Source organism: Herpailurus yagouaroundi, unplaced genomic scaffold (assembly GCF_014898765.1).
Source record: "Herpailurus yagouaroundi ecotype Mexico unplaced genomic scaffold, PumYag 530, whole genome shotgun sequence".
Taxonomy (NCBI): Eukaryota; Metazoa; Chordata; class Mammalia; order Carnivora; family Felidae; genus Herpailurus; species Herpailurus yagouaroundi.
In genome coordinates, this window is record NW_024412747.1 from 8,345,478 (window position 1) to 8,367,239 (window position 21,762).

At 41.7% G+C, this 21,762-nt stretch overlaps 1 protein-coding gene, 1 long non-coding RNA gene and 1 pseudogene across 2 annotated transcripts in view; 1 reads left to right on the forward strand and 2 right to left on the reverse strand.

Moving 5' to 3' along the window:
* Positions 1-3,062: 3,062 nt before the first annotated feature.
* TTC13 (tetratricopeptide repeat domain 13) overlaps positions 3,063-21,762 on the forward strand; it is a gene marked incomplete at its 5' end in the record, with an annotated part of 62,561 nt that continues 43,861 nt past the window's right edge. The window contains 4 exons of the mRNA XM_040464946.1: positions 3,063-3,215; positions 6,978-7,053; positions 11,061-11,131; positions 20,695-20,760. Coding sequence (XP_040320880.1) covers positions 3,063-3,215; positions 6,978-7,053; positions 11,061-11,131; positions 20,695-20,760 — 366 coding nt within the window. The remainder of the gene's footprint in view (positions 3,216-6,977; positions 7,054-11,060; positions 11,132-20,694; positions 20,761-21,762) is intronic.
* Positions 15,527-15,666, reverse strand: LOC121023261 (uncharacterized; annotated as a pseudogene).
* On the reverse strand, positions 18,075-18,723 carry LOC121023204 (uncharacterized). Its single transcript, XR_005787289.1, has 2 exons — positions 18,558-18,723; positions 18,075-18,312 (listed from the first exon to the last, which is right to left on the reverse strand). It is a non-coding gene; the product is annotated as an uncharacterized LOC121023204 (long non-coding RNA).

A 21,762-nucleotide genomic window follows, 5' to 3' on the forward strand; every position in this document is an offset into this window, starting at 1 on the left:
GAATCTCACTGTGGCTTTGATTTATATTTGCCTGATGATGAGTGATGTTGAGCATTTTTTCATGCATCTGTTAGCCATCTGGATGTCTTTGGAGAAGTGTCGATTCATGTCTTTTGCCCATTTCTTCACTGGATTATTTGTTTTTTTGGTGTTGAGTTTGATAAGTTCTTTATAGATTTAGGATACAAACCCTTTATCAGGTATGTAATTTGCAAATATCTTTTCCCATTCCATCAGTTGCCTTTTAGTTTTGCTGATTGTTTCCTTTGCTGTGCAGAAGCTTTTTATCTTGATGAGGTCACGATAGTTCATTTTTGCTTTTGTTTCCCTTGCCTCCAGAGACATGTTGAGTAAGAAGTTGCTGTGGCCAAGGTCAAAGAGGTTGTTGCCTGCTTTCTCCTTTAGGATTTTGACGGCTTCCTGTCTTATGCTTAGGTTTTTCATCCAATTTAAGTTTATTTTTGTGTAGGGTGTAAGAAAGTGGTCCAGGTTCATTCTTCTGCATGTCGCTGTCCAGTTTTCCCAACAGCATTCGCTGAAGAGAATGTCTTTATTCCATTGGCTATTATTTCCTGCTTTGTCAAAGATTAACTGGCCTTACGTTTGTGGGTCAATTTCTGGGTTCTCTATTCTGTTCCATTGATCTAAGTGTCTGTTTTTGTGCCAGTACCATACTGTCTTGATGATTACAACTTTGTAATACATCTTGAAGTCCAGAATTGTGATGCCTCCAGCTTTGGTTTTCTTTTTCAGGATTGCTTTTGTTATTTGATGTCTTTTCTGGTTCCATACAAATTTTGGGATTGTTTGTACTAGCTCTGTGAAGAATGCTGCTGTTATTTTGATAGGGATTGCATTGAGTGTGTAGATTGCTTTGGGTAGTATCGACATTTTAGCAATATTTTTTCCTCCAATCCATGAGCATGGAATATTTTTCCATTTTTTGGTGCCTTCTTCAGTTTCTTTTATAAGCTTTTTATAGTTTTCAGTGTATAGATTTTTCACCTCTTAGGCTTATTCCTAGGTATTTAATGGGTTTTGGTGCAATTGTAAATGCGATTGATACCTTGATTTCTCCTTTTGTTGCCTCATTATTGGTGTATAGAAATGCAGCCAATTTCTGTGCATTGATTTCATATCCTGCGACTTTGCTGAATTCATGCATCTGTTCTGGTCGTTTTTTGGTGGAATCTTTTGGGTTGTCCATGGAGTATCATGTTGTCTGTGAAGAGTGAAAGTTTGATTTCCTCCTTGCTGATTTAGATGCCTTTTATTTCTTTGTGTTGTCTGATTGTTGAGGCTAGAACTTCCAATACTGTGTTGAATAACAGTGGTGAGAGTGGACATCCCTGTCTTGTTCTTGACCTTAGGGGAAAAACGCTCAGTTTTTCCCCATTGAGGATGATATTAGCAGAACCCACCCATCCATTTAAACTCTGCTTGGGCCTTGTGAAATTTAACCTTCCAGCTTCAGAAATCACTCACCATCCAGGGCTTCTTTGGTATATTAGCTCTAGTCTCCAGCTGTTAAGACAGACACAAATGAGAATTTATCTCTGTCGGTTCACATGGTCGCTTGAACACAATTTGATGCTCTTTAATGACTGCTGAATTACAGTATGGGTTTAAAAATAATTGTTGAGGCAAAATTCACATAACATAAATTTAAATGTTTTCCGATGAACAGCCCTGTGGCATTGAGTACAGTCACAATGTTGTGCAACCACCCCAAAACCTTTTCATCACTCCAAAGTAAGCCCCTCACCCCTCAGCAGTTTCTTCCTCTTCCCTCCTTCAGCCATGGATGTGCATTCTGTGTCTATGGATTTACCTTTTCTGGTTATTTCGTATCAGTGAGCTCACACAATATGTGACTTTTTGTGTCTGGCTTCTTTCACTTAGTTTTTGTTTTGGAGGTTCTTACTCATTATATTTTGGAGGTTCTTTCATGTTATATGAACATGTAAAGTATTTCATTCTTTTTTAAAAAATTTGTCTTTAATATTTGAATGTTTCCAAATCTAGGCTAGCATTTTAGATGTAGCTTAGAGTGAAAAGTCTCCAAATTTTGAAATGGTTAAAGTATAAATGTAGATTTATTATTTGAAGAGTAAAGTGTACTAATTAATGGTGATTGTAGTACTTTATTCTGTTTTAAGACTGAATAGTATTCCACTGTATGTATATATCACAGTTTGTCCATTGTCTGTTGATGGACATTTGGGCTGTTTCTACCATTTGGTTATTGTTAAATATTGCTTCTGTGAAGATGCATGTTCACATACTTGTTTGGGTTCCTGTTTTTAGTTCTTTTGGGTATATTCCTAGGGATGGAATAGTAGGACCATATGGTAATTCTATGTTCAACTTTTGGATGAACCAGTAAACTATCTTCCACAGTGGCCACACCATTTTACACAGCAATGTACAAGGGCTCTAATTTTTTACATCCTTGCTAACACTTGTTTGCCTCGACAAGAAAAAAAAAAAAGCCGTTATTGTGGCAAACCTCATTGTGGTTTGATTTACATCCCTAATCAATAATGATGTAGAGCATCTTTCCATTTATTCAGTGGCCATTTGTGTATCTTCTTTGGAGAATTGCCTATTCCAGTCCTTTGCCCATTTTTTAATTGGGTTGTCTTTTTGTTGTTGAAATCAGGACTTATTTATATATTCTGGATTCTAGACCCCTGGTACATATCTTTTAACATTAGATCTCCCTGGCTCGACTTTGTTCTCCCTTTTGTAATTTTTTTTAACCTATGGTAAATGCTGCCAGGTTAGGAGATGTCTGAAAAAGGGATCTTAACAAGTACTGTATTAGTGACTGGTTGTGGGGACAGTCATGACAGCTATGCAAGGTATTTGGAAACTGTAGAATGTGACACAGCTGTAAGGTGGAAGGCAGGATGCCCCTTTTGGTGCTTTTTTGCCTTGTCCTTATTTTGGTTTGGTAGATTCTGTGTGTGTGTGTGTGTGTGTGTGTGTGTGTGTGTGTGTGTGTGCGCGCGCACGCGCGCGCACATGTGTGTGTTCCTAACATTATAATTCATAGTTAAGAACCTAAGAACCATAAATTTCAGGTTCGGAGAATAACCAGGGATGTTTGCTTTTCAGAGTCATCCTTTCTGAACTTCCACGACTCAGACTGTGAACCCAAAGGGCCGCCACCCTGTGACTCACTGCTTTCCCTCAACACTGAAAAGATCCTGGTACGCATCTTCTGTCCACGCTTCTGTCTTTATGACCTAAAGTACAATGACACATGTTTCAAAAGGCACAGGTCACCTCTGTTTATCAACTAGGAGTTGGTTCTATTTGCATAAGATAAAGATAGGTCATCTGGTATTTAGTCACATTACATTATTATGACTTATGGATTGAATGGTTGATCATTCTAGACCTTGGCCTTTTTACTTCTCAGTTCCAAGGAATAAAGGGGAGATAATGGCTGAGCCTTACTTCTAGGAACCTAATGTATTTTAAGGTATAATATATTATTCTTCCAGCTTTTGCCTGTGTGGATATCTTTTATATCTATGTTTTTAACTGTCAGTACCCGCTGAACTGTATAGGAGGCCTCTCCACTCCAGGGATGAGTTCCTGGCACTACATAACGTCTGTCTCTGCCTGTTCACGTTAGCACGTACACTCCTCCAGCCTAGCTGCCTCAGGTGCAAGGCTCTTTTTTTTGTTGTTGTTGTTCACACTTAATTCTCTGAGGCTGAGTTGTTCTTTCAGTGCCCAAGGTGAACATATTTTTTTCTCCAGGCCTTTTCCTTCAATATCCACATAGATACTGTTTGCTTCTTGTGTTTAAAATTTCCCTTTAGGTTGCTCTCTCTTCTCCAGATAAAGCTTTGCCTTTGCATGTGAGAACTACTGAAAATGGGTAGAGTTTGCAAGCCAAAGAATGATCAACAGATGTTACCTAACTCATTGCATAGCGATCAACTCGATATATGGAAGAGCTTGAATTAGACTGGTCCCCAACCAGAATGGGCTAGCTTGTAGTGAGTTGGCCACCAATGAAAACACTTAAGTAGAAATTGGGTAATCCCCACCTTGGGGAGGGGATTAGATTCTTAGAATTATTAGGGACCTACCGTCTTACTGACAGTAATTCAAATATTTTCTCCGTGTTGCATTTCTAGTTTAAGATGGCACTAGCTAGTAACCTATGGGAGAAAGCTCATCAATCTTGGCCTTTCATTTTCCCTAGGTTGAAAATATGGGAGTTCGACTATTCATTTCTTCATTAATTCTCCAGATATTTATTTTGCACCTATTATGTGCCAGGCGTTGTGCTAAGTAAGTACTGGGAATAATGCCACAGTGAGCCAGCTAGCCTCAGTCCCTGCACTCGTGACTCCTAGTCACTAACCAGATAATTATACAAATGAACATAGAGGTATAGCAAAAGATCAACATAATCTCCCTTTAAATTAGGGGGGTCAGGTAGGACAGCTTTCAGAACTTGAAGCGTAAGCAGTGACCTGAGGATGGGTTGGAGTTGGTGTCCCAGCAAAGTGGGGCTGTGTGCATTAACGTCTTTGATTGGAGCTTCTCCCCGCTGTCCACAGAAGATATCTACAGATGCAGTATTAGGTGGGAAAGACTTGGGGCGCTTGGGTGGCTCAGTCGGTTAAGCGTCCGACTTTGGCTCAGGTTCCGATCTCACAGTTCGTGGGTTTGAGCCCCACGTCGGGCTCTGTGCTGACAGCCCAGAGCCTGGAGCCCGCTTCAGATTCTTTGTCTCCTTCTCCCTCCTGTTCCTTCCCTGCTCACGCTCTCTCTCTCTCTCTCAAAAATAAATAAAGATTATAAAAAAATTTTTTTAATAAAAAAAAAAGTGGGAAAGACTCTTTATTGATAGAAGTTAATTTGTCCATATTATACTTTTCTGCCCACTTCTGTTAGATGTTATTTCTAGTAAAATAAAAACACTTTAACTCAGATATGCTCTTCAGTATACTCTTGATGTTGCTGGGTAATGATTTCTTTTTTTTTTTTTTTTTTAAGTTTATTTATTTATTTTGAGAGAGAGAGAGAGACAGAGACAGAGGGAGAGTAGGGGAAAGGCAGAGAGAGGGAGAGAGGGAAACCCCAAGCAGGCTCAACACTGACAGTGCAGAGCCCAACACAGGACTGTGAGATCACGACCTGAGCTGAAATCAAAAGTTGGACGCTTAACTGACTGAGCCACCAGGCGCCCCAAGTAAATGATATCCTTTTATGGGATTTCATTTTTGTTTTCTTCCTGTGCCTTTCTGCCCAGAGCCTTGACAAATGGGAAACTCTCACTGAGTACTGGATGAAACAATTAGACCTTTTTAAGTACTAAAAGCGATATTCATAGACTCCTTTCCTTGGCTATATGTAACTTACTAAGCGGAAAAGTATTTTGCATCTGCGTGCTTGTCTGTGACCGCCTAACAAAGAGGAGAGCCTCGTGTCTGGTCACACGGGATGTATGTACTGTGATGCCTTCACATGTTGTTAAATCTGCCGCTTCTTAAGTCTTGCGAGGATCTCACTGTAAGGCTCCCCATAGCTGTGTGGAAGCTTCCAGCTATAGAACAAAATGCGAAAGAGCTGAGAGACTTCCTCTCTAGTCATCAGGTTAAACATTCAGTGTTAAACATTCCCATAGTAGTAGAAGTTTCAGATGTTCCATTTTGTCTGGAGTCCTGCATGGAATGAAGTGCGCATTCATCCCGACATGGGATGTCCTTCTGGCCTCTAGCTTTCAACCAGTGTTTTAACCAGAGGTAGATTACTCTTGACCTGTTTCATAGGCAGACTAAATACCACGCCGTATCTGAGTATCACTCTAGATTTTGAGAGTAAAGGGAGTATAAGCGGAAGTGCCTTGTTACTCTGTTATTTGAGGCCATGAAGTCCAAGAGGCCACAGTTCGTCATCTGCTAATGACCACCAATCATGAGCTGGAAAGCACAAACAGCAATTAGGAGAGACTCTCCTGTAAAATTATTTGGCCATCATATATGCCTACAGGCATCCGTACTATGCATTTTTAAAACAGAAGAACTCAGTTAATCAGGACGCCACTGAGTTCTAATCCTGTGGTCTTGCCCAAAGCCGCAAATCTTCAGTCCCTCACTGTCTTAGCTTCTCCTGTCTCTGTGTGTGTACAAGTTTTAATTGTGTCTTAGGTGAATCTCACATGAAGTAATCATTTTAACACGTACCCCGGAGGCTAAGCGTATCCCAACTTAGCATCAGCAGTTAAATCTTCCGGGGAAGTGGCCGCTGTAGCGTTTGATGTGATTTGTCTCCTGCACCCTATAGAGCCGTCATTTCCTGTGCTGCCTGTAAAATCACTCCGGTTACTAAGCAAACTTACTCATTTTGTCTGCCCCTAGTTTCCACTTTTGGTTTCGTTTTCCTGCCAAATGGGCATATGTCTGCAGCAATTCTTTGTAGCAATTTACTGCATTGAGCAGGATGGAGATGTTCACCATCTGCTGTGCACTTTCTACTAGAATGTCTCGTTTCCTGCTCAGATTTTGTGGGTCCCTTTCTGGCGTCATCTCTGGACAACTGGTAGCTCTTTTTTCTAAAGTATTTTTAGAGTTTACAAAGCAATATTCTATCATCCAGCCGCATCGGAGGACCGATCGCTAGAACGTGATCCTCGTAACCTAATCGAGGCCATTAAATAGTCTCTGAAAACATGGAGGGAGCGTGGAGCAGCCAGCAGGATAAATCCCTATGGGAGCGAAAAGAAACTTGTTCATAGAAACAGAACCACTAATGGTAGGGAGGAGGCAAATCAGTTACACCATAAGCTATGTGCTTGAAGTACACAATTGGCATGACTTAAAGTGCACCTTTTCTCACTTCCATATGAATCAAATGTAGCTTCACTTTGTAAAAATACAGGTTTTCATTGCAAGCCTCGTCTTCATTTGTGAGAAGCTAACATGTACGTTTGTTTGTTTTTATTTCAGAGCCAGGCCAAGTCTATTGCCGAACAAAAGAGATTCCCTTTTGCCACGGATAATGACAGCACAAACGAAGAGCTAGGTGAGATTTGAATCTGGGGGAGGGGGCGGCTCCTGGGGTATTTGCCTAGAATTTATATGATTCGATGCCAAGCAGGTAGGCAAGGTGGTGGAGTGGAAAGAACACAGACACCAGCTCTGCCAACACGAGTGGTGTGATGTCGGGTAGGACATTCAGCCCTTGTGTGGGTCCGTGCACCCTATGTCAGGATAACATGAAATAGAGAAAATACAGTAAAACCTTGGATGGCGAGTAACTTGTTCTGCGAGTGTTTCGAAAGACGAGCAAACATTTCTAATAAATTTTAACTTGATAAACGAGCAGTTGTCTTGCAATACGAGTATTACGTGATGCCGAATGTCACATGATCACAACTGAACCAGTTGTTACTGAAATTCACTTTGATACACAAGTGCTTTGGATTACAAGTGTGTTTCTGGAATGGGTTATGCTCGCCAACCAAGGTTTTACCGTACAAGGTTTGGAGGAAATGATCGGTAAGGACGTTTCCACCTCTGTGTTTCCCTGGAAAGTAATAATGATGGTCATGAGCCCTTAGGAACGGTTATCATTCATTAAAAGGTCACTTGGGCTGTCATCAAATAGGAGCCGCACAGAAGTGAAAGCCGAGGGGACTCACACCTACTTAATCTTCTGTGTAATAAAATAGCTAGGTGTGGGTTAATTTTACCGGGAGGCCAGTCAGTTATTGTTGTGAGTGTAGAAAAGTTGAGTTCATTCAGATCTGCAGAGGGGTCCTGCAAGTTGGCTGGGTCGTGGCATGTTTTAAAACAGTCTGGTTTCACCAGTGTCTGACGTGCTTTGGGTGTGTCTCATTCATTGCCTAGTCAGCTTACACTTGAAGGAGTGGAAACAAAATTGAAGACCAGACTGAACAGTGCAGCTGGATGGACTTCCCATAAGCACGTGTTCCTACCTGGTACCTGGTGACCCGAGGCACCTTTGGGAATTTTTTCTATCTTATACATAATTATTTTATCCTTTCTGTGGCCATATGCATTTTGTATTAAGACTAAGCACTTCAGGACGTGTGGCTGGCTGAGTCAGGAGAGCACGTGACTCCTGATTTCGGGGTCGTGAGTTCAAGCCCCACATTGGGCCTAGAGCTCACTTAAAAAAATAAAGACTGAGCGCTTCTTGTATTGGCTCCTTTGCTCTGTTTGTGCAGGCAATTAAGAGTTGACTATTTTTAAAGTATTAATCACTTCTTGGTGTTTTTCTTTGAGTGGGCTTTGAGAATTAATTGCCTGTTAAGAAATCAGATTTGGCCTTTTCTGAAATCCTTGGATCTGTTCAGCCCTGTATTCACATACTAAGTGATGTAATTAAAGGCCTGGAATGGGGTCTAAGACTAATCCTAGTGGATCTGGATAGTATAGGCCCTGACATGGCTTAGGATCTTTCATATCACAGCATTTTTTTTTTCTTGGAAGAACAGCTTCTGTCAACACACGCATTGCCAGGAGATGTAGAATTCTGGTCAGTAATGATTTCTGTGAGAATTCCGGTGTTCTCTTTATGTCTTTGTACTGCCACAGCAAAATTTGGCCCTAATACTTATTTATATCTTTGCAAGATTTGGATTAAAAAAAAAAAATTTTTTTTTAACGTTCATTCATTTTTGAGAAACAGAAACAGCACGAGCAGGGCAGGGGTAGAGAGAAAGAGAGGCAGACACAGAACCCAAAGCGGGGCCCGAACTCACGAACCATGAGATCATGACCCGAGCCGAAGTCGGACGCTTGACCAACTAAGCCACCCAGGTGCCCCAGGATTTGGATTTTTTTTTTTTTAATTTTTTTTTTTTAACGTTTATTTATTTTTGAGACAGAGACAGACAGAGCATGAACGGGGGAGGGGCAGAGAGAGAGGGAGACACAGAATCTGAAACAGGCTCCAGGCTCTGAGCGGTCAGCACAGAGCCCGACGTGGGGTTCGAACTCACGGACTGCGAGATCATGACCTGAGCTGAAGTCAGATGCTTAGCCGACTGAGCCACCCAGGCGCCCCTGGATTTTTTTTTTAATGGATTCTTTTGGGCTTTTCTCAAAACACATTTACCATTAGAAAGATTTGAGAGCTGCGTTTGATTTTATTTGAGTGGGGTTCAACAGCCAAGCCACGGAGAACAATTGAAACATGTCCCCAAGTACAGTATTTATCCCCTCACACTGTATTTGTTTTTATGGGTCGCTTATTCTTTTGTTCACTCGACAGATATTTACTGATTATGGGGAGATGGGTAGGAAATTCGAAAAATTTAGATCTGAAAGGAACCTAAGAAAATGTTCTGCAGGCTTGTTAGGCAAGACCCAGAGAGTAATGAGAAGTGACTGAGGTTCCCGTGATCACCGGTGTTTGGCAGAGCGAGAACCTGAGCGCCTATCTTGGCCTTCCAATACATCACCATCCTCCTGCATTCCAAACAGGACACGTTTATATTTCAGTCCCTGTTCATGTAATCATCGGAAAGTCAAACCCTTTTGCAGTCCAGCCCAGCACACGGCAGTTTCGGTACAGCCGTGGTCTACGACAGAGTATGTGTCTGGAGGGTGGGTCCCAGAGCGGGCAGCCTGGGGCCTGTGTCACTGCACATTCTCTTCAGACAGTTTGTTTAACTGCACTAAGTTTCCTTTCCTTGTCTTTGAATGGGGATAATCTTCGTACCTGCCTCGTTGCACTCAAGGAGCAAATGAGTTAATACGTGGAAATGTACGGAGTGCCATGCACGTTACCTTACTCTTGTTTTTCCCGCCTGCTCCTCCTGGCCCGCACCCCAAGGGTGTCTCTGGCCATCTGCTCATCTGATACATCTGAATGGTATCCATTCTTATTATTCTGAATATGAGTTTGACCGTAATTTCTCTTTTCAAAGAAATTATGGCAAAGACAGCCCTCTTCGTTTTGAAGAATGCCCCCAAAGCTCTTGTCTTGTTATGACATTCAGTGCTTTTCAAATTTGCCTTTTTCAGGTTAATTATAAGGATAGTCTCTTTCTGCATTGAATGTTTTCACTACTTTTAACTGGCAGGAAATTTAAGCTCTTCACGACAAGAAAAGATTTAGTTGCTTGTCTCCTTGAACACTTGTTAGGGCCTAGAATCAGAGTGTTGCAGTAAAGCTTTATTTGCAAAGAAATGTGACCAAAGTAGTATTGTTTTGAGCGAGGAATACAGTTTTTTGAGGGATATTTGGGGATTTAGGGAGTTAGGGCAAGTTTTAGAGATGAAATGTAATGTAGAATATCAATAATGTATTCTGGTTTGGACAGGTGAAAAAATGGAGTCCAAATATTGCTGTGTTTTAGGAGGTTGTCATGGCTCTAATTTCAAAATACCGCTTACCTACACAATTTGACTGGAAACTATTCATCTTTAGTGTATATTTAGAGTAGTGTTTTGGCGGTATTTTGAATACAAGAAGTAGGAAAAAGACTGTTGCACTGCACTGTTGTGAATTGGCTACAATGAAGCATTCTGCTCATATGTATTAATTTGAGCCTCTGTTTTTGTTCTTACTCGGCAACTGGCAGTAAGTTCAGCACCACCACTGCCCCCCTGCCCCCCCCCCCCCCCCCCCCCAGCCCCGGAATTGAGACTTGTGCTGCTATTTGGGTGTTTCTCTTAACTTTCACCATAAAACCACATTGTCATGTTATGTGGGTTTTGTTGAGGCTTATTACTAGCTCTTTTGATGTATAGGTGGGAAACATCATAAAGGTTATTTGGTATTTGAAAGTGAACAATGGGCTTAGAAAAAGATAATTACTTCTGTAGGCAATGTTTTATAGATGGCTTTAATAATTTAAATCTAGAGAGCACCAGAAGACTGATAGCAAGTGGCGAGTGGTGGAAGGAATTCAATTACATCTTCTTAACTTCCAGGTTTTCTTTAACTGCTTCTAGCCCTTGGAGCTGCCTTTTAGGATTCAGCGAAGCATTTAGTCACCGATTCTGGTGTGAGATCCTTTGTTCTTTCTTTTAATATTTTTGTATTTTGTTTCATAGCTATTGCTTATGTGTTGATTGGCAGTGGTCTCTATGATGAAGCCATAAGACATTTTTCAACAATGCTTCAGGTAATTTCTCTTCTTAATTATGTAATTTCAAGTTTATAGTCACAACAGAAATACAGGCTTATGCGTAAAGTGCTACAAGAATACATTGACTTTAAGGTTATGTGAGAAAGTGAAAGGAATCAGCCCTGACTGAGCACTTTCTTGGCGGAGGCCTTGAAACACTGCTTTCATTGTCATCTTTGCAGTATTACTTTATTTTAAAGGAGGAAAATGAGATCAAAGGAGGTCAAGCAATTTGCTGACAGTCTCCCCACCATCAGCTAGAAGAGATGGGACTCAAATGCAAGTTTAAAAGAAAAGAAAACCATTAGCTTCCGTTCACTTTGCCCTCTACCATGCCATCCCCCATAAGATACGGATGCTGGACATTCAGGTTCACTTTCCGTGCAGGAGTTGATCTGCACGGTTCCACTCGTGGGTTTGTTTCTCCCCTTGAAGTGTAATTGTGAGACTCCTCAGTGGCAGCATTGAGCCTTCACTGATTGATGGCTGCATTAAAATCTGGTTAAGATAAAAGGCTTAAATAAACATGTGTAAGAGTTGCAGTGGAGACCCGTAAAATAGCCCAACGTTGTTAGCCTTACACCCTTATCTTTATCTAACGGTGTTCTTGTAGATGCTGACCATTGCCGATTGTCGATGTGTGTGTGTCCAATAAAGTAGTGCAGTGAAGAAGCATGGTCTTTAGAGTTAAAGACTTCTACCCATGTTCTAATCCCCTCTGCTGGTTGCTAGCAAGTTATTTAGCCTCCTGGCATATGGGGATAATAACCATTACCTCCAAAAATATTCTTGCTAGGTTTAAATGACATATTCTGTAAAGTACTTAGGACTCAGTGCCTGGCACAGAGTAAGTGCTCAGTTCCTTTTAGCTACTCAAAGCACCATTCTAGCATATTTGTCTGTGCCAATACAGTGAGAACCAACAGATAATTTACAATCCAGCAGGTAAACTGAATTTTAGAATACTCATTTGGGAGTTTCTGCACCACTCTTGTTTTCTTTTTCGAAACATGGAATTGATTATATTGACAATCGTGCCTTCATCCTCGAAATCCCAGAGATTCAAGCCGTTGTGTGTTTGAGTGCTCATATGGAATAGCATTCTTCAGCAGAGTTTGAAGGATGAAGGGTAGATGATTAATGTTAAAAATCGCCTTTCTGTGAAGCCTTGCAATATTGGAAAATATAAGCAAGCACTTCACACAGTTAGCACTTGGCCCTGGTTTGAAAGGGAGGTTTTGGTACCTTTATAGAAGCAAATGTCAGTTAATCTCTGGTAACTGATAGCAGAAAACAGTGCGAGCTTTCAGACATATTATCCATTCATTCGACTTCTTGAAAACTATTTTTACCATTGTAGTTGAAGGCAGTATAAGAATCATAAAGAAAAAGTTTAACAAAAAATTTCCTAATTCTGCCACTGTACCGTTCATTGAAGTTGTTTTGCGTATGACCTTTCAAAGCGTGTATGCATTCGTGTTTTATAATCTGAATACATGTAATATTTCATATTACTTTTCACTGAATTTTATACTGTAAATGTTTTTCAGTAAGTCTCTGTAATCTTATGCTTCCATTGGCTCTATGCTACTCTTCGTGTTGCCCGTTTATTGTTTTAAAACGTATTTCTCTTGCCATTGCATTCAGAAAGTAGATCAAAATTTCTGTGTGTCCAGGCAAGGTCTTAATATACTGATATTTGACATAGCATTTTCATCAGTCTGCGATACAATGGGCTGCTTTCAAGTGGGAAAGTTTTCTTTGAGCATGTGTGGTTTATACAGTTGGACTCCTTTTCTGGTGATGCAGGCTATTGATGGGGCAGGAACAGAGAATGGGGAACAGCGGAAATTCAAATACTACGGGCTCACAGAGGACAGGCCCGGGTGACCACTTAGAACACATTTTGATGTAGGAACAAGAGTGCCTCTGGCTTTCCTGCTGGTGCTGTTCTTGGTGACTTCTGTCTTCTGTGCCTTTGTCTCGGTGCTTCCCAGCCTTATCCACATTAGGACATGTGTGGAAAAGCCTATTCACACAACACACTGGAGTAAACAAAAGCAAACACAGAGGCATCTGGATAGAGCTCAGTGAAAATTTGTTAAGTTGTCTTCGTGTTCCATAACTATCAGAAACACAGGATATAAAGATTGGTTAAAAAATGCTAAAATTCTTTTCAAAAATTTTAATGAGAGGGGCACCTAGGTGGCTCAGTCGGCTGAGCATCTCACTTCAACTCAGGTCATGATCTCACGGTTTGAAACTTCAAGCCCCACATCGGGCTCTGTGCTGACAGCCCAGAGCCTGGAGCCTGTTTCGGATTCTGTGTCTGGCCCTCCCCTGCTCACACTGTGTGTCTCTCTCGCTCTCAAAAATACACAAACATTTAAAAATTTATTATTTTTTTAAATGAGAAACTCAGTCCTGCCTTTCAGGACAAAACTTTTCCGTGTCCAGGGTCCTGAAGAGCGGTTTGCTCACCACTGCTGCATGGATGCTGCCCTCTTGCCTTTCCCTGTCCATGTTAGGACAGGACTGAGTACCACTGCAGGACCATTTTTGTCAGCACGTGCCAGTGGGGGTTCACCTGTTCCCTGCAGGACCCTTTGCACGGGCAGAAACTCTGTAAGCCAGCACACATCCTCTAGCAAACCTGCAGTGGTAACTGTTTGCACACAAGCGTTTCAGGGATTTTGAGCTCACGAACGCTTGATAAGACTTTTCGTTTGGACAGCCCGTGAGCTCCTCCAGTATCCAGCAGCAGAGTGTGGAACCTGATTCCTTTCACAGAAAGCTGAAAACAAATGGGACCATGAGGGCTTGGATTATATGAGATTTATTGTTTTTATAAGATCATTTAATGTGCAATTTGGATCTGTGCATGTGGGCTACTTAAATTCCAGCGTGACCTTTTGATGTAAAGCTTTTAAACCTTTTTTTCTTAGCTGCACCATGAGGGGCAAACTTACAAGATGTTTCCACAGTTTCTGTTGCCGTGAAGTATTTGAGTAGTTCTCTAACTAGGGGGTACTTTGTACAGCTATAAAGGAAGGAAAAAAAAAAAACTCCTCAAGCATGCAGGTTTCTAACTGAGCATAATTTCAAAGCTTCATAGATCTATCAGAGTGCATTGAAAATTCTTGGTTTAAAAGCTTGTGAATTAGTGCTCTCTCTGAGTGTCCTTCCGCATGTCCGTGCATCGAAGACCGTGTTTTTGAAAAGCAGAACCATTCCCTGTGCTTCTTTGGTCCCCAGGCGGGGCTCGGTAAGCTAAGTGCTACAGAAGTTTTATGAAGCCATTGGCCTTTGTTATTAATTGTGTGGGCTTGAGCTCATCTGCTTTGGGTGGAACTGAATCCATAAAAATGTTTCTTATTTCACACGAGCAGACAAAATAGGAAATATGCCTCTCTGTGTGATTTGTGAACATCCTTCATGTAATTATGTATGTGGGTCTGCAGCTCGGGCAAAACTCAGTCCTCATTACCTTGCTGTGCACTGACTTTTTTGACTTATTTGTCTTTGATCCAGTGACTTTTGAGTTTTAATCCGAAAGCCAGGCTTGGTAGTGGAAAAATAAATATTTGTAAAATTTAAAGCCCCTCTATAAATGGTATAATGAGGATAGTAAATTAGACCTTTCTGAATTTAAGGAGATCGATGTCTTGGGACTTGAGATATCTAAGTGTACATGATTCCAGTAATGTAACTATCTTATTATATAATGATTGTGCATTCGCATAAAGTAAGTAATATTGGAAGATTGAAATCTTAGTTTTCATTGAAGTCATTTCAAATTCAGAACACTTAGGGGCACCTGGGTGGCTCTGTCTGTTGAGCATCCAACTTCGGTTCAGATGATGGTCTTGTGGTTCGTGAGTTCGAGCCCCACATCAGGCTCTCTCCTGTCAGCCTGTCAGTGCAGAGCCCGCTTCAGATCCTCTGTGTCCCTCTCTCTCCCCCCCTCCCATGCTTGCACTCTCCTCAAAATAAATAAATATTTAAAAAAATAAAGTAAAATACTGAACATTTGACAAAACGTAAATATTATTAGACTTGTAGACTCAAAAATCTTTTGAAAAATGGGTATTCTGAGCCCAATTTGTTTTTAGAAGTAAACATTGGTTTTTAGCTGAAAATATAATGCATTATGACATTTCTTAAAGATCTTTGACTTCTTGTTAACATCCAAAGCCCATGATAGACAAAATAATAAACTTGTATCAATCAAGAAAGGTAAGAAAATCTGCCCTTTAAATTTAGGACCTCTTAATACTAGATTGTAACTGAAATAACAACCACAATAATCCCTTACAGATTCACACAATATTTAGGTTTCTGTATTCAATTTCCTTTTTTTTTAGAATTACTTTTTTTTTTTTTTTTTTTTTTACATGTAGCAAGAATTACTATTAAACTCCACTCACTGGACCAGAGACCCTCATGGTGTTAGGGAAAGACTTGACCCTTATGTAGAACACTACTGACGCTTGTGAGTTCGTTGGCCAGCCAGTGGCCTCTAGAATTTCTTTTTATTTTTTTTAAGTTTATTTATTTATTTTGAGAGAGAGTGAGTGCACAAGCGGCGGTGGGGCGGGAGGGCGGTGCAGAGAGAAAGAGAGACAGAATCCCAAGCAGGCTCCATGCAGAGCCTGATGTGGGGCTCGAACTCATGAACTGTGAGATCATGACCTGAGCTGAGACCAAGGGTCAGATGTTTAACTGACTGTGCCACCCAGGTGCCCTAGAATTTCTTTTTAAACAGTATAGCAGGATGTGTAATTATTGTTGTTGTTAAATAATAGATTTTGTTACTTGTCTTGATTGATACAACTTGTTATCTGTGACTGGCAGAACTGAAAGTCACCGCCACAAGCATCAGACCACGTGGGTGACCCAGAGGGAGGGCTGGGGAAGTGAGGCATGTGGGGCCGCTATAGGGTTCTCTGCCAGTGGCAGCCACACATAAAATCCTAAGGGCCAAAATAATGATGACCAAATTCAGGAAGTTGTCAGTGTTCAGATATTTGAACTGTTACAAACTGTTTAATGGCTATCTTTTAAAGGCTTGAAATCTTTTATTGCTATAAAATATTACAGCTGTGATTGCTGGTGGCCCACCTGGAGCCATTCCAATGGCACATGTGTCACCCTGCTTTGCCTTATGGAACTATGAATTGGCTTTTTTTCCAATCACGGTACCCCATTGTTTCTGGCCAGGTCATCTGCTTGCTCCCCCTCTGAGAAGAGGAGGCCAGGCCAAGCTGACTTTGATCTGATAGTCTTTAATACTCATTAAAATCTTCTTGTCTGCCTAAAAAATGGCCAGTGATTGTTGCTAACTAACAACTGCTACATATTAAGACTCACGTGTCAGGCTAAGACTAAGTGTCACAAATCCAAACATGAGGATACATTCCCTTGAGGAGATTGTCACCGTGGGTGACAAATGTGCAGACGCAGTATAGTGAGTAATAAGAGAATGACTTCAATGGAATTCTGTTAAGAGGCTCCAACTCGACTGCATGCTTTCCCCTGATCCCTCCACACATCCTTACCCATAACTGAGAAGGAATCCCTAGTTGTGTGCCAGTGCTGCCCGGATCAATGGGTGGCACCTTCTTCACTGGCATATGTGAGTCCACCTGCTCCACACATCGGTGTGCTGCTGATTTCAGCACCAACTCTCTCTGGATAGCTCCCAAAGGACCTCTCCTGTCCCTCTGCTTCTCCTGGCTCTGGTCAAACCACAGCCAAGCCCCTATCACCTGCCAAATAACCGGTGCAGGCATGGTTGTCTGGATTATCACCTCACACTCTCCACACACATGCACACCATCCATACACGTACACTTTTGCACTTTAAAACACACACGTACTTTGCTGTTGTTTTTAGCTTGAAGATTAAAATCCTTAATAACGTCCCTGTCTACCTCTCCAAACTCATCTTGGAGCAGATGCTATACTTCCTGCTTGCCTTGGGGCCTTTGGCTCCCTCTGCCTGGACCAGCTACTCTGAGATGCCCTCACCTGTGACACATTTCATCCAAGGCACCTCTACCTGGGGGAAACCTTCCTAACCGTGTCTAGTCTTTATGCATTTGCTAAAAGCACTGTTTACTACTCTTGTTCTTACTGAACATGTAACTTTACATTTATGTTTGCGATTCTTTGGCTAAACTCCAAGAAGGCAAGAATCTTACCTTCTGTCTTTGTTTTTGGTGACTATGGTATTCCTCACACATGAAACCAGACATGGCTGAAAGCTGGCCCTAAGTCTTTGTTGACCAAATTTCTAATGTCTGTACGGTATACTGTAGGGACCAAGGCAAAGGAGCTTATTTATTTTCCAGGGGAGTCTGGAAGGAGTCAGGGGAGAGGTGGTGTTTGAGCTGAGGCAGTGGGTGAGTGTTCCTGGCAGAGGGACTAGCATGTGTAGCACGCTGAGCTTGGGAGAGCGTCTTGTATCTGGGGAGCTATGAAGTAGTACTCGTTTACAGAGTACGAATTATGAGTGGAAAGTGGAAGGAGATGAGACTGAACAAGGCAAGAAAATGACCGGTATTTTCTACCAAAGCATTTAGATGTTATCTCATTGTTTTTCAAATTGTGAGTTGCTGCCTTTTAGTAGGGCCTGAAATTGATTGGCAAGTGAAGACTAACACCTTTTAAAAAAATGAAACACACTGGAATAGAAACTAGAAGACTGCATGTCAATAGGAAGACTAGGTTTGACTTAGTGCAACTCTCATTTCTAATGCGTGTATGTGTGTGCGCGTGCATGTCACATACATATGTATGTGTATCCTGGGTAACGACGTAAAAGGCCTTTTACTATGAGTTAGAGCCACAGTATGTTTGAATGTGGCTGTTGTAGGTATACAGGGTGTATGGAGATGCCACTTCAGTAGAAGAACTATTTATTTACGTAAACTTTTTCTTTTTCTGATTTGCCCCTTATAATTATTTTTTTCAGTTTTAGGAGAAAAGCTTCTTAGATCATATATTTTGAGACATTACACATCTGAGAGCAGGTGTTCCATTCACTGGAGAACGTCCTCAGAGGGGAAGAGCCATGTGGGCTCACTGCCCCCTGCCCCAGCCTGTACTACTTTCTGTGGACTGTACTGTCTCTTGGCAGGTGGTATTGCTATGGAAACACATGAAGTCAATCTTACCTTTTTTTTTTTTTTTTTTTAATTTTTTTTTTTCAACGTTTATTTATTTTTGGGACAGAGAGAGACAGAGCATGAACAGGGGAGGGGCAGAGAGAGAGGGAGACACAGAATCGGAAGCAGGCTCCAGGCTCTGAGCCAACAGCCCAGAGCCCGACGCGGGGCTCGAACTCACGGACCGCGAGATCGTGACCTGGCTGAAGTCGGACGCTTAACCGACTGTGCCACCCAGGCGCCCCTAATCTTACCTTAATTCCTCATCAGGAAACTGTTTTCCCTGCTCTTCCTCTCCCTCCGTGCCTGTATCCCTCTCCCTCCAAACCAGCCTCTCTGCCTTTTTTATTTTTATTTATTTATTTTTTATATTTGAGAGAGAGACAGTGCGTAGGGAAGAGGCAGAGAGAGAGGGGAGGATGAGAGGGGGAGACACAGAATCCAAAGCAGGCTCCAGGGTCCGAGCTGTCAGCACAGAGCCCGACGCGGGGCTCGAACCCACAAACCGTGAGATCGTGACCTGAGCCGAAGTCGGACGCTCAACCGACTGAGCCACCCAGGCGCCCCACTCTGCCTTTTTTATTTTCCAGCCAGGGAGGATATTTAAATGTTTCAAGTGTTATTATCTCTGGGTGGCAGGATTATGGGGTGCCCTTCTCCTTTGTGCTTTTCTTCATTTTCTAGATTTTGCTGTAGTTTATAATAAGTATTCCAACTATTTATTTGAATAAAATGTTTTGTTTATAATAAACATGTCGATATTCCATAACGCATATTACTTAAAACATCTTTTTCCGACTATAAATGTATACATGTTTGTCTTGAACAAGGAAAAGGAATGGTAGTAAGTAGAGTGGGAACATAGCTCGTAATCCCACTCCCAAGAGAAAATTGCTGTTAGCATTTTGGAGCATTCTTTTCTGTGCACGTACGGACCCACACAAATCATTTATAAGTACTGTTTATAAAAGGAAGTGGCATTCCCCTGCAGTTCTATAACTTGGACTTTTTTCCCATGTAACGCATAGCATGGAGCCCTTCATGCCAGTCACATATAAGTTATAAATCCCAACTCCAAACAGAACCGTCTGGAGCCAGGGAAGTGGTTTAAATGAGCAAAGTGGACTGCTGTGACATAGAGGTGATGGGTGGGCTTCCGGGAAACTGATGAGTACACACCCCTCATCTAAGGAAGCGGCCAGTACTTAGCTCTAGGTTTTTTTTTTTTCATGAGAGAATGCAAAAATATGGGCTTATCTTTGCTGCATGTTTTGATTTTTCAAGTGAAGCTAGAGATCTTTCACTGTTTACTTGCATTTTTCCCATTTTTATACACCGTGAGCCAGTCTGCCGGCTGGGTTGAGGCCACTGATGCACCAGTTTGCTGCTTGATACGGGTGTACCTGATTCTGTTTCAAGTAGTCTTTTTTGTTTTCCAATATATGGAATCTTCTCGTTTATTTTTTCTCGTTATTGTTGGAGTTGCTGAGTCTTTTTCTGCAATGCGGGCAGACAACCTATCTCACATTTGACACCGAATGATAGACTAGTCTACAAAGTGCCTCCTCTGGTACAGTTCTGTTCAATTCTTTAGCAGCATCAAGAGTTTCACCCCGGACGATATAGCCAGAAGCTATATCTTCTTTCTTAAATGCAGAGGAAGGATTCCGAGAAGAGGTAGAAATTGCAGAGGCTAAATGTAGAAGAGAGACATTTCCCTCAGGAAGTGGGATGCTTCATACCACTGACCTGTTTGTGGGGACCTGGTGGCGAGGCAGAGGACCCTGTCCTTGGGCCTGAGAAGGGTTTCATCTAGTCCATCAGGGGGCAGCTTGCAGAAAGGGTCTGATTCCTATTCTGACATATAGCATAAAGGACTGCATTCACCCCAACCGATTGTGGAGTGGACTCGTTTCTTGTTGCTCGATGGAGTTGGCACTGGGAGGTTCTTCCCTTTTCAGATGATTTCATGACTGTGCGAGGGGACAAACTGGGAAGAAGCATTGCCCAGTGCTTCGCGCCTAACCGTTTATTTCCCCAGGCCTCCGTTTCCCCACCCAGAGCACACGATCGCGGACGCTGCTGGTCATAGGGTTGTTGAGAGGATGTTTTAAAGGAGATGACCGTGTGACAGAAACTAGCACAGGGCTCGTTAATGTTGGTTCTCTTTATTATTTTTTTTAACGCAAAGAACCTTAATCACGTGTCTCATTCAAATGAGCCCCAAGCACACTGACTCTCCTGGTTGGGGACCGCGTGTGGACGTATGTGTGGCAGTAGCATAAACTAGAGCTTGTTGCTTGTGGCGTTAACGCGCTTTACGCAGAAACTGATTTGTTTTGTTTTGTTTTGTTTATAGTTTTTGACGTGTTTCTGTTTTGGTCTGACTAGGAGGAGCCTGATCTGGTTAGTGCAATTTATGGCCGAGGGATAGCCTATGGAAAGAAGGGATTACATGTGAGTATGGAATAGCTACTCTTGCCATAGTGCCTAACATAACCTGACCTGGACCAGGGTTCCGACAGAACCGCTCCCTGTTGATTGAGCGCCGATGGACACACAGTGGGGGCACGCCAGTTCTCGCCTGAGAACGTGGCTTTAGAGAATGTACTCAACATCACGTGGCCAGGAAGGTGGGAGCGGGGGACTGGGGATCTCTACCCAGGGCTCCTGGGAGTCCGTCTTGCCATCTACTCTAAAAGGACAGCCTTGCCAGCCTAAATTGCATTTCATGATGAGCTGGACATAGAGCAAGGAAAGTATGAGACCTTAACTGAATTCCCAAGAAATATTCATTGGTAGAAGTGGAGTCTAGGGATGCATAGTGCAGTAGGACTTAGAATCTGAGTTTCTTTCACAATTTTTAAAGGTTGGATAAAAGATCAAAAGCGTTTTTTTTTTTTTTGATAAAGATTATTTTTATTTGTTATCATGTATTATACTCTCCCCCAGATAAGTATATCATTTTCACCTTCTTCCCCTTATTTCTGTGGGGAATGCAGAAGGAGGGTTATAATAGACATATTTTACTCAACAAAGGCACCATGGTATAAACATGAAGATTTTCCTGAGACTATATGGTAAATAAGGAAATAGTTTAAGATTCAGATCTTTGTATTTTCAGTTAGACTATTATACACAAACTATTCTGTTGTCCTATTGTATATTAGAAATACTCAAATTAATGATGATTGAAGGAGAAGCATCACTTTCGTCTTTGCCAATTTAAAAAATTGTACTAATCAGGTGCTGGCCTATTGGTGAAATTTTATATAATATTTGTATACTTCTGAGACATAGAGGACTGAGAACGAACTCAGATCTGGGAATGACAGAGGTGTTTAGGAAGGAAGCAGTGTTACATTCAGAGCATCAATAAATGACAGAAGTTGTCAGAGATGAGCTTCTTCCCAATTCTCCTCTCTTTTAATTTTATATCTCGACATGAAATTTCCTTGT